Source organism: Choloepus didactylus, chromosome 1, assembly GCF_015220235.1.
Source record: "Choloepus didactylus isolate mChoDid1 chromosome 1, mChoDid1.pri, whole genome shotgun sequence".
NCBI classification, from domain to species: domain Eukaryota; kingdom Metazoa; phylum Chordata; class Mammalia; order Pilosa; family Megalonychidae; genus Choloepus; species Choloepus didactylus.
This window is the reverse complement of record NC_051307.1, coordinates 2,215,834-2,235,917: the sequence shown is the minus strand read 5'-3', so window position 1 is coordinate 2,235,917 and position 20,084 is coordinate 2,215,834. Positions and strand designations below refer to the sequence as shown.

At 42.2% G+C, this 20,084-nt stretch overlaps 2 protein-coding genes across 2 annotated transcripts in view; both read right to left on the bottom strand.

The window, feature by feature from the left end:
* TSPEAR (thrombospondin type laminin G domain and EAR repeats) overlaps nucleotides 1–20,084 on the bottom strand; it is a 319,882-nt gene that overhangs the window by 193,195 nt on the left and 106,603 nt on the right. The window lies entirely within an intron of this gene.
* Nucleotides 10,267–10,671, bottom strand: LOC119509637 (keratin-associated protein 12-4-like). Its single transcript, XM_037803609.1, has 2 exons — nucleotides 10,520–10,671; nucleotides 10,267–10,432 (listed from the first exon to the last, which is right to left on the bottom strand). Exons 1-2 carry the CDS (start codon nucleotides 10,669–10,671, stop codon nucleotides 10,267–10,269), a joined length of 318 nt encoding a protein of 105 aa, XP_037659537.1.

Genomic DNA, 20,084 nt, shown 5'->3' with positions numbered 1-20,084 from the left:
AATGGTGTCCAGAAAATCTCTGTTAGCTGGGAAAGCACATGGCTGGCATCTGCTGATCCCACATTGTGTTCCAGCTCCTTTCTCAGCAACTGCGTGCTCTTCAAAATGTTGTTCTTAGGGTGTTTTGTCCTCTTAGCTTCTCCATAACAAAGTGTCAGCAAAAGTCTGCTTTCAATAGCCATCTCCAAAATGTCTCCCTTGGCTGCAGCATGAAGCTCCTTCTGTCTCAGTTCTTATGGGGCTTCAGTGATTTAATTAAGACCCATGCTGAATGGGCAGGTCCACACCTCCATGGAAATAATACAATCAGAGTTATCACCTGCTGTTGGGTGGGTCACATCTCCATGGAAACAACCCAGTGCAAAGGTTACAACCTAATCAAGACTAAATACGTCTGCCCCTACAAGAGTGCATCAAAGAACATGGTGTTTTGGGGAACGTAATACATCCAAACTGGCACACTAAGCACACTTATAATTGTACCTAAGAGTCACATCCAGAGAACCTCTTTTGTTGCTCTGATGTGGCCTCTTTCTCTAAGCCAACTCTGCTGATAAACTCACTGCCCTCCCCCGCTACATGGGATATGTCTCCCAGGGGTGTAAATCTCCCTGGCAATGTGGGACATGACTCATGGAGATTGCCTGACTCTGGCATTGTGGTATTGAGAAACATTCTTGGGAAAAAAAGGTCAAGAGAAATGAAACACAATAAAGTTTCAGTGACTGAGAGACCTCAAATAGAATCGAGAGGTCACTCTGGAAGTTATTCCTATGCATTATAGAGCTATCCCTTTGGGTTTTTAGTGTATTGGAATATCTAGAAGGAAATACCTGAGACTGTTGAACCATAATTCAGTAGCCTAGATTCTTGAGATGATTGTATATTTACAGTGTGACTGTGTAACTGTGACAACTTTGCAAATGACACTCCCTCTATGTAGTATAGAAAGATGGGTAAGAAAATAAAGACAAAAAATAAATAAGTAAATAAAAGGGGGGAATAGGGTATGGGATATTTTGGGTGTTCTTTTCTATTTATGTTTTTATTCTTAGGTTTTTTGTGGGTTTTTTTGAGTAATGAAAATGTTCAAAATTGTGGTGATGAATGCATAAGTATATGATGATACTGTGAACCACTGATTGTACACTTTGGAAGATTATTTGGTATGAAAATATATCTCAATAAAAGTGCATAAGAAAAAAAAGGAACCAGCACTAATGACTTGGAAAATTCTAGCCATCTAGACAGCAAACAATGAGAGCTCAAACTCAGAAAAGAACATCAAGCATGTGGTGGGACAATACTTTGCTGTAGAGGTTAGACTGCTGATGCATGGATCCAATCAACCCTTGCAACAGAAACCAACAACAGAGATCAGGTTATACCAGAAAGATCTGTTGGGGTCCCTCTTGTCTGACGATGTGAAACCCCTGAATTGCACATGAGACCAAAGGATGTGATAGTGTTATACCAGCTGAAACATGGCCACCATCATCTGAAAGAGACCGGAGGAAATGAAAAAGGATGTCTCAAAGGGCTGGGATGTGGATTCAAAGGCAAAGGCCCAAGAGTGCACAGAACCTCTGGAGCCCAGGGCCCAGACGGCAGAGCTGAGGTCCCAGAGGGTGGAGGGGGCACTGGGAGGACAGCATATCAAGTCACAAAGGATTAAATTCAGACCATAAAACCTAATGGAATTTTCCCTTGTGGATTGCAAACTTGTGTTATGCCACTGAGCCCATTATGCCTTCCATTTTCTCCATTTTGCAAAGGGAATATCTCATGCTGGTCCCACAATTGTATTTTAGAATCAAATGACTTTATTAGTTTCACAAGTCCAGAGCTAGAGAGGAAATTTTCCCCACAATAGATCATATCCAGAGACTCACCCATATCAACTTATGTGATTTACATGATGAGATTTGGAACTGTTTGAGTTGATGACAGTTAGATGAGATTTTGGAACTGGAGTTAAGGATGAATGGGGAGGGGGATCCAAGATGGTGGATTAGGAGAGACAGAACAAAATTCTCCTCTGTGAAAAACACTGGATAGAGGATGGAAAGTGCCCAGAATAATGATTCCAGGGTTCCACTGGCTGGGCAAGGTCTTCTGCACCCACCGTGACTGTGCTCTTGGAGAAACTGAGAGACTGTGTTCAGAAATGTATGAGTTTGAGGCTGCTGGGAAAATGGCAGCTGAGCTGCGCCATAGTGGGGAGAAACCTAGGGATGGTGTTTGGAGGCGGGTGAGCTTAAAAACCCAGAGAGTGGCTGCAGAGCTGGTGGTGAGAGCCACAGCCAAGCAAGGTGGGGAGAGCCTTCCATGCCCCAGACACCTGCTTCAGTGTCTAGCATGGGTGATAGCCCTTCACACACCCACAGCTAAGAGCCCCTGAGCCAGGAACAGGCCACTGCAGCAGGCAGAGTACCACAGAAGTGGGAAGTTTCCACACCCCGTACACCATCTTTTCAGCAGGCTGGAAGATGCCCCTTTGCAGCACCACAGCCAAGAGCTTCCTTAGGGATTCCACTTGGCTGTGATGGTGCACACCCCTCCTCCACGGAAGCCCATGGAGCACACTAGAGGCAGGGGTGCTGCATGGAAGTGCCAAGAACCCTTCACCAATCCCAGGGACTTGTGGGCCCACAGTGAGAAGGACTGTAGGGAATCTGAGCTGAAGAGTTAGACGCAACCTACAGCCCCAGGGTATTCCAGCCAAAGCCCCAGGAATGGCTGGGAGTTCTGGATCTTAAAGTCATCTTTCCTGCCTAACTGCACAGGACATGCCCCCCACCCTCAGGGCTGGTGGTCCCAACTGCACACAGAAAATTGGTGCACTGACTGGACCTCCACAAGATTTGGACCCCCACTCGTTGCATAGACAATGAGGTTGGGGAGAACTGGATTGAGGATAAGAGTTGGCTCAGGGGCATCATCTGCTGGTAAGTAAGGAAAGTTCATTCACCAAGCTGTAGTTCCGTCAAATTATAGATAATTGTTCAAATAAGCCTGCATATCCTAAAACAACCCTATCAAGATAAGCAAATGCCAAGAGGCCAAAAACAGCAGAAAATTTTAGAGCATATAAAGAAACAAGAAGATACAGATAACCCAAATGCCCAAATCAAAAAATCAGACAAGACACAGAACTTGGAGCAATTAATCAAAGAAGAAATCACAAACACCAACATCATGGTCCAGGATATGAAGGACATCAAGAAGACCCTACAAGAGCATAAAGAAGAGTTTGCAAGAGTTAATTGAAAAAAAAAAAGAGGAACTTATGGAAATAAAAGAAACTGTTGGTCAAATTAAAAAGATTCTGGAAACACATAGCAGTACATTAGATGAAGTCAATGAACAAGTAAGTGAACTTGCAGATAATGTTTTGGAGAGTGAATGCACAAAAGAATGAATGGAGAAAAAAGCAAAAAATTTGAAATGAATCACAGAGATATGATGACAACATGAAGAACACAAATATAATAATCATTGATGTTCCAGAAGGGATAGAAAAGGGCAAAGGTCTAGGAAGAGTATTCAAAGACATTGTTGGGAAAACTTCTCAACCCTTCTAAACAACATAAATACTCAAATCATAGATGCTCAACACATCCTAAACAGAATAAATCCAAATAAACCCACTCTGAGACATACTCTGATCAGATTGTCAAATGCTGAAGGGAAGGAGCAAGCTCTGAAAGCAGCAAGAGAGAAGCAATTCAACACATACAAGGGAAACAACATAAGACTAAGTAGTGACTTCTCAGCAGCCACTATGGAGGTGAGAAGGCAGTGGTATGACATATTTCCAATTCCAAAAGAGAAAAATTGCCAACCAAGAATTCTTTATCCAGCAAAGCTCTCCTTCAAATTTGAGGGAGACCTTAAAATCTTCACAGTCATACTGATGACGAGAGAATGTTAACAAGAGACCTACCCTACAAGAAATACTAAAGGGAGCCCTACCAGCAGAGAAAAAAAAAAAAGAAAGGAGAGAGAAGTCTGGAGAAGAGCTAAGAAATAAAGAGTTATAGTAAGGATATGTTAAAGGAAATAAAGAGACAGAGGGAAAAAATATGTCTGACAAAAAAAAAACCAAAGGATATGATGGCTGATTCAAGAACTGCCTTGACAGTAATAACATTGAATGTGAATGGATTAAACTCCCAAATTAAAAGACATACATTGGCAGAATGGATTTAAAAAATATAAACCATCAATATGTTGCTTACACGAGACATCTTAGACCCAGAGACACAAAGAAATTGAAAATGAAAGGAGGGGAAAAAATAATCCATGCAAGCTTCAGCCAAAAGAAAGCAGGAGTAGCAATATTAATCTCAGACAAAATAGACTTTAAATGCAAGGATATCATAAGAGACAAAGGAGGACACTATATACTAATAAAAGGGACAATTCAACAAGAAGAAATAACAATCATAAATGTCTATGCACCCAATCACGGTGCACCAAAGTACATGAGACAAACATTGGCAAAACTGAAGGAAGAAACAGATGTTTCCACAGTAATTGTGGGACACGTCAATACATCACTCTCTCCTATAGATAGATCAACCAGACAGACGACCAACAAGGAAATTGAAAACCTAAACGATGTGATAAATGAATTTGACTTAACAGACATACATAGAACATTACATCCCAAATCACTAGGATACACATTCTTCTCTAGTGCTCATGGAAATTTCTCTAGAATAGATCATATGGTGGGTCATAAAACAAGTCTCAATAAATTTAAAAACTGAAATTATTCAAACCACATTCTCTGATCACAATGGAATACAATTAGAAGTCAATAACCATCAAAGATTTAGAACATTCACAAATATCGGGAGGTTAAACAACACAATACTAAACAATTAATGGGTTAAAGAAGAAATAGCAAGAGAAATTGGTAAATATCTAGAGGGAAATGAAATCAAGAACACAACATATCAAAACTTATGGGATGCAGCAAAGGAGGTATTGAGGGGGAAAAGTATGGCTATAAATGCATACATTAAAAAGGAAGAAAGAGCTAAAATCAAAGAATTAATGGAACAACTGAAGAAGCTAGAAAAGGAACCGCAAACAAATCCTAAACTAAGTAGAAGAAAAGAAATAACAGGGATTAAACCAGAAACAAATGACAAAGAGAACAAAAAAATAAGAGAGAAAAAATAAAATCAAAAGTTGGTTCTTTGAGAAGATCAACAAGATTGTCAAGGCCCTAGCTAGACTGACAAAATAAAAAAGGAGAGAAGACCCAAATAAACAAAATAATAAACGAGAGAGGAGACATTCCTGCAGATCACAAAGAAATTTAAAAAAAAATTATGAGGATACTGTGAACAACTGCATGCTGACACACTAGATAAAATGGACAATTTCCTAGAAACAAATGAACAACCTAGACTGACCAGAGAAGAAACAGAAGACCTCAACAAACCAATCACAAGCAAAGAAATCCAGTCAGTCATCAAAAGACTCCCCACAAATAAATGCCAGGCCCAGATGGCTTCACAGGGGAATTCTACCAAACTTTCCAAAAGGAACTGACACCAATCTTACTTAAACTCTTTCAAAACATTGAAGAAAATGGAACACTACCTAACCCATTTTGTGAAGCTAACATCAATCTAATACCAAAACCAGGCAAAGATGCTACAAGAAAACTACAGGCCAATCTCCCTCAGGAATATAGATGCAAACATTTTCAACAAAATACTTGCAAATTGAATCCAAAAACTCATTTAAAAAAAAATCATACACCGTGACCAGGTGGGGTTCATTCCAGGCATGCAATGGTGATTCAACATAAGAAAATCAATCAATGTAATACAAAACATTAATAAATTAAAAGGGAAAAAGCAAATGATCATCTCATTAGATGTTGAAAAAGCATTCAATAAAATCCAGCATCCTTTTTTGACAAAACACTTCAAAAGATAGGAATTGAAGGATAATTCTTCAATATGATAAAGGGCATATATGAAAAACCCACAGCCAGCATAGTACTCAATTGCGAGAAACTGAAAGCCTTCCCTCTAAGTTCAGGAATGAGACAAGGATGTCCGCTGTCACCACTTTTATTCAACATTGTGCTAGAAGTGCTAGCCAGAGCAATCTGGCAAGCCAAAGAAATAAAAGGCATCCAAACTGGAAAGAAGAAGTAAAACTATCATTATTTGCAGATAATATGCTCTTATATTTGGAAAACCCTGAGAAACTGATGACATAGCTACCTGAGCTAATAAGCAAATTTAGCAAAGTAGCAGGATATGAGATTAATGCACAGAAGTCAGTAATGTTCCTGTACACCAGAAATGACCAAACTCAAGAAAAAGATTCCATTCTCAACAGCAATTAAAAAATTCAAGTAACTAGGAATAAACTTAACCAAGGATGTAAAAACCTATACATAGAAAACTACATAACTTTACTGAAAGAAATAGAAGGGGATCTAAAAAGATGGAAAAATATTCCATGTTCACGAATAGGAAGGCCAAATGTCATTAAGATGTCAATTCTATCCAAACTCATCTACACATTCAATGCAATTCCAATCAAAATTCCAACAACTTACTTTGCAGACTTGGAAAAGCTACTTATCAAATTTATTTGGAAGGGAAAGATGCCTCAAATCGCTAAAAATATTCAAAAAAAAAAAAAAAACAAAACAAAACAGTGGGAGAAGTTACAATTCCTGACTTTGAAGCTTATTATAAAACCACAGTAGTCAAAACAGCATTGTACTGGCACAAAGATAGACATATTGGTCAATGGAATTGGATTGAAAATTGAGAGATAGAACCCCAGATCTATGGTCAACTGAACTTTGATAAGGCCCCCAAAACGACTGAACTGGGACATAGCAGTCTCTTCCAAAAATGGGGCTGGGAGAGCTGGACATCCATATCCAAAAGAATGAAAGAGGACCCCTACCTCACACCCTACACAAAATTAACTCAAAGTGAATTAAAGACCTCAGTATAAGAGACAGTACCATAAAACTCCTGGAAGATAATGTAGGGAAACATCTTCAAGACCTTGTATTAGGAGGTCAATTCTTAGACCTACACCCAAAGTACAAGCAACAAAAGAAAAAATGTAGATAAATGGGAACTCCCCAAAATTAAAAGCTGCTTACCTCAAAGGAATTTGTCAAAAAGGTGAAGAGGCAGCCAACTCAATGGGGAAAATTATTTGGAAACCAGATATCTGACAAGAGAATGATATCCTGCACATATAAAGAAATCCTACAACTCAATGCCAATAGTACAAACAACCCAATTATAAAACAGTCAAAAGATATGAAAAGACATTTCTCTGAAGAACAAATACAAATGGCCAAAAAACACATGAAAAAAAAAATGGTCATCTTCACTCGCTATTAGGGAGATGCAAATTAAGACCACCATGAGATATCATCTCACACCAATTACAATGGCTGCCATTAAACAAACAGGAAACTACAAATGCTGGAGAGGATGTGGAGAAATTGGAACTCTTATTCATTGTTGGTGGGACTGTATAATAGTACAGCCACTCTGGAGGACAGTCTGGCAGTTCCTTAGAAAAGTAGATATTGAGTTGCCCTTCAATCCAGCGATTGCACTTCTCGGTATATACCCAGAAGATCTGAAAGCAGTGACACCAACAGATATCTGCACACCGATGTTCATAGCAGCATTATTCACAATTGCCAAGAGATGGAAACAATTCAAATGTCCTTCAACAGATGATCAGATAAACAAAATGTGGTGTGTACACATGATGGACTACTATGCGGCTGTAAGAAGGAACAAGGTCATGAAACATATGACAACATGGATGAACCTTGAAGACATCAGGCTAAGTGAGATAAGCCAGACACAAAAAGAGAGGATATTGTATGTTGCCACTAATGTGAACTCTGTGAAAAATGTCAAATAAATGTTTTATATTTTAGAATGTGGGAACCTAGCAATAGACAGCAAGTAGTGAAGGGGAACAATAATCTAATAAGAACAGATAAGTTATGGAGGGTAATCTCAATGTTATGGGAATGCTCAGGAATGACTGTGGTTTGTTAATATAGGAACATGTTGGAAGCAATGTAGTTATTTTAGGTTATTTGTCTTTCTTATTCCTTTTTCGGTTATAGTTTATTTTCTTGGGGTAGGGTAGGAATATGTTGGAAGAAGTATAGTTATTTTAGGTTATTTGTTTTTCTTATTTCTTTGTTCAGTTATGGTTTGTTAATTTTCTTGAGGTAGGGTAAGAACATGTTGGAGGCAATGTAGTTATATTAGGTTATTTGTTTTTCTTATTCCTCTGTTTTCGTTTTGTTTGAAATGTAGTTTTTTTACTATTGTTCATTTTTTTATTTTTTGATAAATAAAATTTTTTAAAAAAGATTGAATGGGCTAAGGCTTTGGGGGGTGGGGGATGGCACGTGGAGCACAGGGAAGTGTTGTGGGGCCAGAGGGTGGACTGTAGTTGGATGAAGAGTGTCCTCCAAAAATTTGTGTCCACCTGGAAATAAGCTCCTTGCAGATACACATAGTTAGGTAAAGATGAGGTTACAATAGCTTGGTGTGGGCCCCAGATCCAGTGACTGGCATCCTCATAAGAAGAGGAAAGGACACGCAGAGAAGAAAGCCACATGGAGATGGAAGCACTGATGGGAGTTCTCCTCCTTCAAGCCAAAGAGCACGTGAGGCCGCCAGAGGCTAGAAGATGGGAGTGAGTGCTCCTACGTGGAGACTGCAGGGAGCACGGCCTACTGACCCCTTGAGAGAGCTGTGAGAGAAAAATACCTGTTGATTTCAGCCACCCAGTGTGCAGTAATTGGTTGCATGGCAGCCATGGGAAACTGACAGAAAATATGAAGCTAAGAACAGCCCCGTCACACCTGTAAACCACTCCCAGTCACAGCCAAAACCAGGGTTCCCACTGTGCTCCGCATGGGATTTATGTCCAGGGGATTTCATCTGGTAGACATGGATGTCCACATAACATTTGCCTCAATAACCCCATTCCAGGAGATGATCTCACAGACAGAGAGCATGGTAGAAATTGAGAATTTTTCTCAGCAGCATCGAAAACAGCAAACTCTTGGAAGCAACACACCTGCCCACGTATTGGAGAACAGATAACCTGAAGTGTTCACACAATGGAACACGGCAGGGGATTAAAAATGAAAGCTCTACCCTCACCCAAAATGTGGAGGGAACTCAGATCCTCGGTTCCAGATTGCATTCAGACTAATCTCCTTTTACAAAACTCAAACAACAAATTACAAATTATATTTTACAGGAATCAGAGACGTGAAATGATTCTATTTTGTAAAAGGCAACAAAACAATGAGCATGCAATTCCAGACAGTGGTGACCCCAAGAAATTGGGGGTGAATTATTGAAAATGTTCTAATTTCTATGAAAGTTGGGGGGGTCCATGGAAATGTATAACAGTATAATATAAAGTCCATTCATCATCAATCAATAAAAATGGGGTCATCCATGGCCAGTGATGGGAGCGCATTTTAAGTGCTGGATGAGATCTAATCTAGTTGCATAAACCTGAGGCCTTAAGGAGTCAACAGGTGCCCATGGGATTGAATTCTCCCTGACACAGGGCAGACAGCATCTGACAGCACGGAAAACCCAGTCCTCCATACTGTGGGCATGTTATCCTCCCCTACAGTGCATACACAGTCTGGACTCTGGAATCCTCAGCAGAGGGGACAGAAGATAGAGCTATAATATGAAGACAGGTGGGAAATGGACCCCAAGACACAACACGTGTCCACATGCATCTAAAGCCAAGGAGTGCTGGGAGGGCAGTGACGAGACTTGGCAGCTGCAGCCACTCTCTCCCCCAGGGGACTAACCCCTTCCAAGTAGCCACTGTGAAAAAGATGTGCTGAATCCTTGATTCACTTGATAATCACCAGGATAGATACTCAGAAAATGGAAATACAGCAAAAAGCAGAACACTGCATGGGGAAGCATGATTTATTGGGCTGACATGGGGGTTGGTTTCCCACTGGAATCAGGGAAGGGACCCTGGGACCAGGACCTCCAGAGGGGTTGCTCAGGGTCAGGAAGGGATCCAGCTCTTTCTACCACTTTCTCATCCTAGAGTTCAGAGGAGTCTAAGCAATCTTCTCATCTGCTCACATGCAGAAACAGAAGGCCCACCAGGGACTCAGTACGGGAGGGCATTCAAGAGTGGACTTGTCCACACAGGGTCAGCTGGATTTCAGCCAGGTGGTCAGTAGCAGGCAGAGCCACAGCAGACAGGACTGCAGAGGAGGGCGGGGCAGGAGGGCTGGCAGCAGCAAGAGGACTGGCAGGAGGGGGCCACACACATGGCAGGCTTGCAGCACACGGGCACGCAGCAGGCCGCCTGGCAGGGGCTGGGCACGCAGCAGCCCGGGCTGCAGGAAGAGGTCTGGCCACAGGTCACAGGGCAGCACGGGGACTGGCAGCCACAGGGGGAGCAGCTGGTGGCCCCGCAGGCCGACTGGCAGGAGGCGCCCACACCGCACACGGGCCGGCACAGCAGAGCCACGCAGGAGGCCGGGCGGCAGCAAGGGACCCCGTAGCCCAGGGCTGGGCAGCACGGGGACCCGGAGCAGGCCGGCTGGCAGACAGCGGAGCAGCTGGTGTGGCACATGGTGGGCGAGGGTGGCTGGGGTGTGTGTAAGGAGGAGGACGGGGCTGGTCTGGGGGCTCCCTCCTCTGGGTGACCTTTATACCCAGCCTGCAGACATCCCGGAAGCAGAGAAGCACAACTGTTGTTTGTGTATTTGCTTCCTCTTGCCTGTGCCTCATAATATTATTTATCAGTTGTGAATTTTTCTATTTATTGTTTGGCCCTTAGCTTCACAACTAATTGCATCTTCTTGAAACTCTTGTTACACTTGGAAACTTAGTCTGTTTTACAGGCTTCTTCTAGATTCTTCCTCATTCCTTGAAATTTTACCTGATTACCTTTATGTGATTCCACAGCCTTCGATCTCCAGATTTTCCCTCTCTGTGACAATTATCCTTAAAAAAAATCTCAAAATGGTACCCTCCCACCTTGTCCCAGGAGGACTCCCAGCAGAAGGGGCAGAACAGAGGATGGTTAGCTCTTCTTGGAGTTCCCAGGCACTTAGAGCTGGGGTTTGGGAGCTGGCAGTCTCCCACGGAAGGACGGGGAGTGGGTTTGTCTGTGGGAATCATGGGGATTGAAGGTGTGCATCATGGAGAATGTCTTTGGGGGTGACATTGATCCTTGCCTTCAGAAAGGCTCAAAATAGAGAAACAAGATAAGAGGCCAGCCTCCCAGATGGGGACACGGGTCAACCAAAGGCATGGAAAGGGGTTGGGCCAAGAGGAGCCCTGGAGTCTGGGGCCCCTGGGTCGAGCAAGGGAGCCAGAGCAGGAGAGACTGGGGATTGAAGGTTCCCTGGGCCAGGCCGACCTCGGGGCTTGCTCCACAGAGAGCTGCACGCCTGTGTGAGAACACACACTCTTGGAATCTACCCATGGCAGCCTGTGTTACTTGGGTTTGGGGTGAGGAGCTGTCTGAGTTTGGCAGTGGGTCTTCGTGACACCTATTGTACCGGACAGATGGAGAGAACATTGCCACTTGTGTCTGGAGCCACCTCTTCCTCTCCTTCCTGGGGCTTTTGGCTTTCTTTCTACAACCCCTTAAAGCCAGAAAGGAAAAAGCTTCACAGCATAATGCCCACATGCCTCTCTGCCCTCCCTTATGCTTTTAACTATAAATTTGGATTTTGCATTTGAATACTCTTCCGTAACATTTTCAGAATTCACGATATCTTTTCTTTCAACTCTCCTTCTCACCTGAGAGCCAGAATGCTTTGAGGATATAATGCAAATGATGTCTCCAGGAAAAAAGATAACTCCTGAAAGAGGCTATTGAGTTTAAAGACACAGGACTATATCTAAAAGATGTTCCTTAAGCGGATTACCTAACTGACATACACACACACACACTACACACGTGGCCAGCACCAGCCAAACACTTGTGTGCAGGGGGAACGCTTGATTTTGTACTCTTGAGTTATCTCCCATATGGAGGGCCATCCATCAGCATAACAAAACAGGTCTCTCCCTGCCCCCAAGCTCCCTACAAAAACCTCCAGAATCCACAATCTCTGATGCCTCAACCAAGAACCTTTAGGAACAGAAAAGAGTTGAATGTGGGAACAGAAAAAAAAGCGGGAACTCAATGGAATGACTGGTGTGAGGCTAGACTTCCCATCAGCTACACATCTGAAGAACATTCTTGAGGCATCTGTTTGCAGGGGGTCATAATCAAGCATCACAAAACTGGGATTCCTGAGGGTGGGAAATCCCAGAGATGGGCTACAGATTTGCACAGCTCTCTGCCTTGGTTCACCTTCCCAAATGCAGACAGAGAAGTCTGGGTAGAACACAGTGATCCTGATCCCTGAGGAAAAAGTGACCAGAGGTTGAAACTGCTGAAGCACCTGGGATCTGAGGGGTGCGGCATCAGAAAGGATGTGGCTGGGCATAGAAAGGATCCCACGAGTGTATGTGAGGGGCCCCTATGGATCTGTAGAGGAGGACAGCAGGAAGCACAGCTCAGGATGGTCAGCAGGCTGACCAAGGAGCATCTGCAGAAATGTTGTGAGGGGAGACCCCTGGCATCCAGCTGAGACCCCATATAGATGGCACCATAGGGAGTCGGTGCCACTCCCTGGAGGCAAACTACCCTAGACTCACCCTAAGAGACCAAAATCAATCCCTGACAAGATCTGCAGGGAAGACAACTTGCATGCTAACCCCCCCCCCAAATTGCAGAGCTTAGAAACACCTTGTATTTTCCACAAATCTACCCTAACAATATATTAAAAAAAGCCCACATATGTGTAAGATCAGCATTCAGTAATTGGCTGCATAATAGGACAAAATTTAATCATCAAAGAAGATAATAGAATCATGAGACTCTGGAATGCATTATGTACTATTTCTACAATAAAATAAAAAATAACTAGACTTGTAAAGACATAGGAAAATATTTTCCACAATCTGGGCAGGATGAAAGCAGTCAATAGGAATGAGATCAATATTGGAGGGGTGACAGGATCAACATGGTGATGTAAACACCTACTGAAAACTCCTCTCCAGAGATTCAATGAAAAATTAGGACAATTCTGAATTGTTTGAAACTGTGGAGGAGGATACAGACTAGAGAAGGACCCTGTAGATGCCGAATTGGAGAAAGAGAAGAAATATCAGGTAGGAATCTTCTGTTCTGGACCAGCCAGTTCTCTCCCTCCCCCACATTTGGTCTCAGTGTGGTAAAGACACAGCATCAGCAGACAGGAACTATCCCACCAGGGACAAAGACTATAAAATCTCTCACAGCAGTGAGACATACCCCCACCATTTGAAGACCCAGGGGGAAAGGGGAGGACATCTCAAGGCCCAGGTCGGTGAGTGATGAAGACATTGAGAAAACATGGACAGAGATGGCATTTCCAGCTCTGGGTCTGAAAACCATTTCCCCATCCTTGAGGGAAGCAGCAGCCAGCAGCTGTTTCCTTGCCAGGGGGATGGCTGGAGAGCTGGGTCTGCTGAGGGAGTCCTCTGCCACAGGTGGGGGCCCACATCAAGCCAGGCTTTGGCCAGCAAAGTGAGGGTATAGGAATCCCACAGTTTCAGCTCACCTGTGTAGATGCAGCCTGCTTGAAGGCAAAGCAGCCTTTGAGGACAATTAAGTTACCAAATAGCAACATCTGCTGGACAGTCTGGGAAGTGCAAGGGTCCCAGACCCTTTCTTAGGACCACAGGAGCTGGTATGCATGCCCTGTATAGAAACCCAGCCCAGTTTTGGCTGAGAAATACAGACAGACCAACTGTCAAAGCAGGGCTCTGGAACAAATCCATGTCTTGCTGGCAGGTGGAAAGCAGAGCACGACTGGAAGCTATCAGATCTGTATTACCACACACAGTGAACTTGTTGTGGTGTCCAGTGCCCACCTCTCATCCCCGTGGCAGGCCACGGCGGGTGCCTGATTTGGGGGAAGACTGGAGGGCAGAGCCAGTCTGACAACTGGCCAGTGAGTGAAACAAAGAAATATAGAGATCAAAGAAAAACCAACAAGAAAACCCAAGGAAGAACGAGAGAAAACAACCACCAGAATAAACTAATCAAGAAAAAACAGATGCCTAGATAGCAAAAAATCACAAGCCACACCAGGAAATATGAAGATATGACCCAAGTCAAAAGAACAAACTAACATGTCAACTGAAGATTCAAGAGTTGAAAAACTAATTGAAGATGTTCAAACAAATCTTTTAAATCAAACAAATGAGTTGAAAGAAAATGCAACAAAAGAGATGAATGATATAAAGAAGACACTGGGTGACCATAAGGAAGACCTCATTAGCTTGAAAAAGGAAATGGCAGAACTTATGAGAATGAAAGGCAAAATAGAGAGATGAAAAACACAATGGAGACTTACAACAGCAGACTTGGAGAAAGAAGGATTACTGAACTAGAGGACAGAACATCTGAAATCATACACACAAAAGAACAGATAGGGAAAAGAATGGAAAAATATGAGCAGGGGTCAGGGAACTTAATGACAACATGAAGCGCATGAATATACATGTTATAGGTGTCCCAGATGGAGAAGATAAGATAAAGGGGCAGAAACAATAATAGAGGAAATAATCAATGAAAATTTCCCAACTCTTATAAAGGACATAAAATTATAGGTCCAAAACGTGCAGCATACCCCAAACAGAATTGATACAAATAGACTTACCCCAAGACACTTATTAATCATATTGACAAATGTCAAAGACAAAGAGAATTCTGAAAGCAGCAAGACAAAAGTGATCCATCACATACAAGGGAAGATCAATAAGACTAAGTGTGGATCTCTCAGTAAAAACCAAGGAGGCAAGAAGGCAGTGGTGTGATATATTCAAGATACTGAAAGAGAAAAACTGTCAACCAAGAATCCTATATCCAGCAAAACTGTCCTTCAAAAATGAGGGAGAGTTAAAATATTTACAGATAAACAGGACACTGGGAGAGTTTGTGGACAGGAGAACTCCTCTACAAGAAACACTAAAGAGAGTGCTACAGACAGATAGGATAAGACAGGAGAGAGAGGTTTGGAGAAGAGTGTAGAAATGAAGATATCAGGAGATAGAAAAACGGTAAAGAATGGGCATTTGATGCTGAAGGAGTATAGAATGTGCAAGAGGATTGATTGTATAGATCCAGAAATGGATAGCACAATACTGGTGCTGTCCTCAGATAGATTGTGGTGATGAATGCATAACTATGTGATGGTGGCACAATATTGTAAGTACACTGAAAAAAGTTGACTGTGAATATGGTTGAAAGAGGAGGTTAGGAGTAAGTATAACACCAGAAGGAAAGATGAAAGATAAAGACTGGAACTGTTTATCTTAGTGAAACCTAGTATGGGTCAATGATTGTGATTAAATGTACAAATATAAGAATGTTTCTACATGAGGGAGAACAAATGAATGTCAACTTTGAAAGGCGTTGAAAATGGGATGGTGTCGGTTTGGCTATATTATGTCCCCCAGGAAAAGCCATGTTCTTTGATTCAATCTTGTGGGGGCAGATGTATTAGTGTTGATTAGGTTGGAACCTTTGGATTAGGTTGTTTCCATGGAGATGGGACCCACCCAACTGTAGGTGATGACTCTGATTAGATAATTTCCATGGCGGTGCAGCCCCACCCATTCAGCATGGGCCTTGATTACTTTACTAGAACACTATATAAGAGCTCAGACAGAAGGAGCTTGCTGCAACTTACAGAGACATTTTGAAGATGGCCGTTGAAAGCCGAGTTTTGCTGATGCCTTGGAGGTGCTAGCCCAGAGGTTGCCCCAAAAAGCTGACACAGTGACATTTTGGAGAACACCATTTTGAAACACAACCTGGGAGCAAGCAGATGCCAGCCACGTGCCTTACCAGCTGACAGAGGTTTTCTAGATGCCAATGGCCTTTCTCTAGTGAAGGTACATGATTGTAGATGCCTTACCTTGGACACTTTATGGCCTTAAGACTGTAACTGTGTGACCAAAAAAAGCCTCTTTATAAAAGCCAATCCATTTCTGGTACTTTGCATTCTGGCAGCATTAGCAAACCAGAACAAATGGTATTGGGGAAAATACACAATCAATGCAAACCAGAGTCTATAGTTAACAGTAACTTACAATATGCTTCCCTCAGTTGCAACACAGGCAATTTACCAAAGCTAAATGTCTATAAGAGGGGGATATAATGGCAAGGTATGGGACTCTTGGCATTGGTGGTGTTGTCTGAACTCTTTATTCTATTCTATTTTATTTTATTTTTTTAGTTATCATTTTATTTTCCTTTTTCTTTTTTCTCCTGTTCCTATTTCTTTGCAGAAGAAATAGAAATGTCCTCATATAGATTGTGGTGGTGAATACATAATTATGTGATTATACTGGGAATGGTGCTTTGAAACTTCAAATTCTGTGTGAGACCAAAGGAAAAGATGTTTAGTTGGTGCAAACTATATATTTTGTGTAGCACCCTACATAACTGAACTTGTATGCTGAGTTTATTCAAACACCATAATTACATGGATCTTTGAATAGGGATTGAGATCTGGTTAGCTTGTACAGGTTGGTGTAAAGCCACAATACATCCCAGAGTAATTTGGGCAGAGAATAAAAATGTACTTGCAAAGCCCTTATGAAGTTTGTTACTGTAAAGGAGAGGCTAAGCACACTTACAATTGTGCCTAAGATTCACCCCCAGGAACCTCTTTTGTTGCTCAGGTGTGGCCTCTCTCTCTAAGCCAACCCAGCAGGTAAACTCACTGCCCTCCCCCCATGTGGGACATGACTCCCACGGATATAAATATCCCTGGTGACATGGGACATAACTCCTGGGGTAGAGCCTGTACCCAGCATCAAGGGATTGAGAAAGAATTCTTGACCAAAAGGGGGAAGAGAAAAGAGAAAATAAAGTTTCAGTGGCTGACAAATTTCAAAAGGAGTTGAGAGGACATTCGGGAGGTTATTCTTATGCATTATATAGATATTCCATTTTAGTTTTTAGTGTATTGGAATAGCTAGAAGGAAATACATGTAACTGTTGAACTGCAACCCAGTAGCCTTGATTCTTGAAGATGACTGTATAACTATATAGTTTACAGTGAGTGACCATGTGATTATGAAAACCTTGTGACTCACACTTCCATTATCCAGTGTATGGGCAGATGAGTAGAAAAATTAGGACAAAAAGTAAATAAGTAATAGGGAGGGATGGGGGGTGGGATGTTTTGTATATTCTTTTTTACTTTTTATTCTTATTCTTTAGTTGTGGTAATGAAAATGTTCAAAAATTTATTGTAGTGATGGATGCACAACTATATAATGGTACGGTGATCAATTGATTGTGCATTGCACATACTGTATGGTTTGTGAATATATCTCAATAAAATTGAAATTTAAAAAAATAGTAATGAGACCAGATAAACACCAGAGCCTTAATGATTTTAAATCAGCAATTAAAATATCTTCAAAGAATTAAAGGAAAATATTATATTAATGAATAAAGAGATAGGGAGTCTCACATGAAAAATGAAAACTATAAAAAATGGAAATGCTAGAACTGAAGAGTACAATAGCTAATCAATATACTTAATTTGCCTAAGAGCACACTGAAGATGGAAGAAGAATCAATGAATTTAGAGACACATCAATAGAAATTATGCAATCTGAAGTAGAGAGAGAAGTATTTTAAAAAATGAAAAGAGCCTGTGAAACAATATAAAACAGGCTAACATACATGCAATGCATTTTCAACCTCAGAAGGAGAAGAAAATGCTATTCAAGCATAAAAAATTGTGAAGAAATGCTGGACTGAAATTTCCCAACTTGATTTACTTCAAAAATACTAACTTCCAGATCCAGGAAACTCAGCAACCCCCAAGCAGCGTAAATATAAAGAAAACCCTACCAGAGCACATAACAGGTAAAGTGTTGAAAATTAAATTTAAAAAAAATAAAACTTGAAAGCATTGAGAGAAAAAAGACACTTTACATACAAAGGAAAAAGTTAATCATCACTGATTTCTTTTCAGAAACAATGTAATGCATAAAAGAAAATGGGGCAAGATCTTTAAATGCTGAATGACAAAAACTGTCAACCCAGAATTCAACATCTAACAAAAAAAAATCATTGGGGATGAAATGAAGACATTTCCAGAAAATGAGATAATTCTTCACCAGCAGATGTACACTATGAGAAATGCTAAATGTTGTCCTACAAATGAATAGAATTGACACGGAATCTATGGGAATGAATGAAGAGCACCGGTCATGGTAAAGAAGTACATATAAAAGACTCATTTATTCCTTGGTGTTATTGATTTAGAAGACAACTGGCTGTTCTACAATGTATTGTTCAGTGTGTTGGTTGAATAACATACTCCAGAAAACACGTTCTTGATCCTGATCCTTTCCTGTGAGTGTGAACCCATTGTAAATAGGACTTTTGATGAGGCTATATTAGTTTACGTTTATTTTAGTAGTTCAATTGGCCACATAAAATGAACTCATACCTGAACCCCTTCAGTGTCCTTTCTCAGCCCCCATTCAATGGGGCAATGCCTGTCACCACCAACTGGGCAATGAAGACAAAAGGAACAATGTCAGTGTGCTGGCTTGAATCTGTTATGTACCCCATAAGAAGCCATGTTCTTTAATGCAATCCATGGGGGCAGACCTACTGTGGGTGAGATCCTTTGATTGGGTTACTTCCATCGAGATGTGACCCACCCAATTATGGGTAGGATCTTTTGATCAGATTATTTCCATGGAGTTTGACCCCGCCCATTCAGGGTGGGTCTTGATTAGTTCACCGGAGTCCTTAAGAGATCTCAGGGGCCAACATAGACACAGATGCTTGGAGATGCAGACAGAAGGACATTTGGAGATGCTGAGCTAAAAGACGAAGCCCAGAATTCACCCAGAGAAACTAAGAGAGGACCCCCAGATGCTTAGATCAAAACGTCTTGGGAGAACAAGCAAAGATGCACAGGAACTGAGAGAGAGGAGCGAAGACAGAAGCCCAGAGACATTTTGGAGAAAGCCATTTTGAAACAAAAACCTGGGAGCAAAGGACTAGCAGATGCCAGCCATGTGCCTTCTCAGATGACAGAGGTGGTCTGGATGCCATTGGCTTTTCTTCAGTGAAGGAATCCTCTTATTGATGCCTTAGTTTGGACACTTTTATGGTCTTAGAACTGTAACTTTGTAACCTAATAAACCCCCTTTAGAAAAGCCAATCCATTTCTGGTATTTTGCGTAACAGCAGCTTTAGCAAACTGGAACAATCAAGGTGGGGAGAAGACGTACGACTGTGAAGTCCCCACACGCAGGACCATCTCCACTGATGTGTGGAATTGTCAGTGAACAAATGCCTGCTTTGATAAAAGCGATGAGTTTCCCCTTATTTCAGCAGCAGGTGGTGAGAATTGTTATGCACACTTTGCATAATCCTTACAAAGGAAACATTGGACGCAAGAAAATGGTCCACAATACATGATTTGCATCAATCTGTTGGCAGCCTGGCCCGAGCAGCACCTGCGTGTGTATCCTGGGGTGAGAACTGTCATCCAGGAACCAGGTAACCGCACCTGCTCTGGACCTGTGTGTCAGTCCCTGATGGCTGGGACCTGGACGTTCGCTGGCCCAGGTGACAGGGAAGGAAACCGAACACCAGCTCCTGGAGGCACCTGCCCGAGGTCACTCTGGGAGGGAGGAGAAAGGCCCCCAAGGGACCAGGCCACCCCCACCCCCACTGCCTCTGCTCCCCACTCCCGTCCTGTCACGGGGGTTGGCACAGCAGCTGGTGCAGGGACGGTCGGCCAGTGCCGTGGGATAGAACTGAACCCGGACTGCACCTCGCCCACAACAACTGAGGATGGGCCGTGTTTACAGACTCACCTCCACCCTCACCCACCCCGACCACTGGTAATAGGGTTCCCGCACTTCTGTTTTCAAACTCCCCGATGTCCA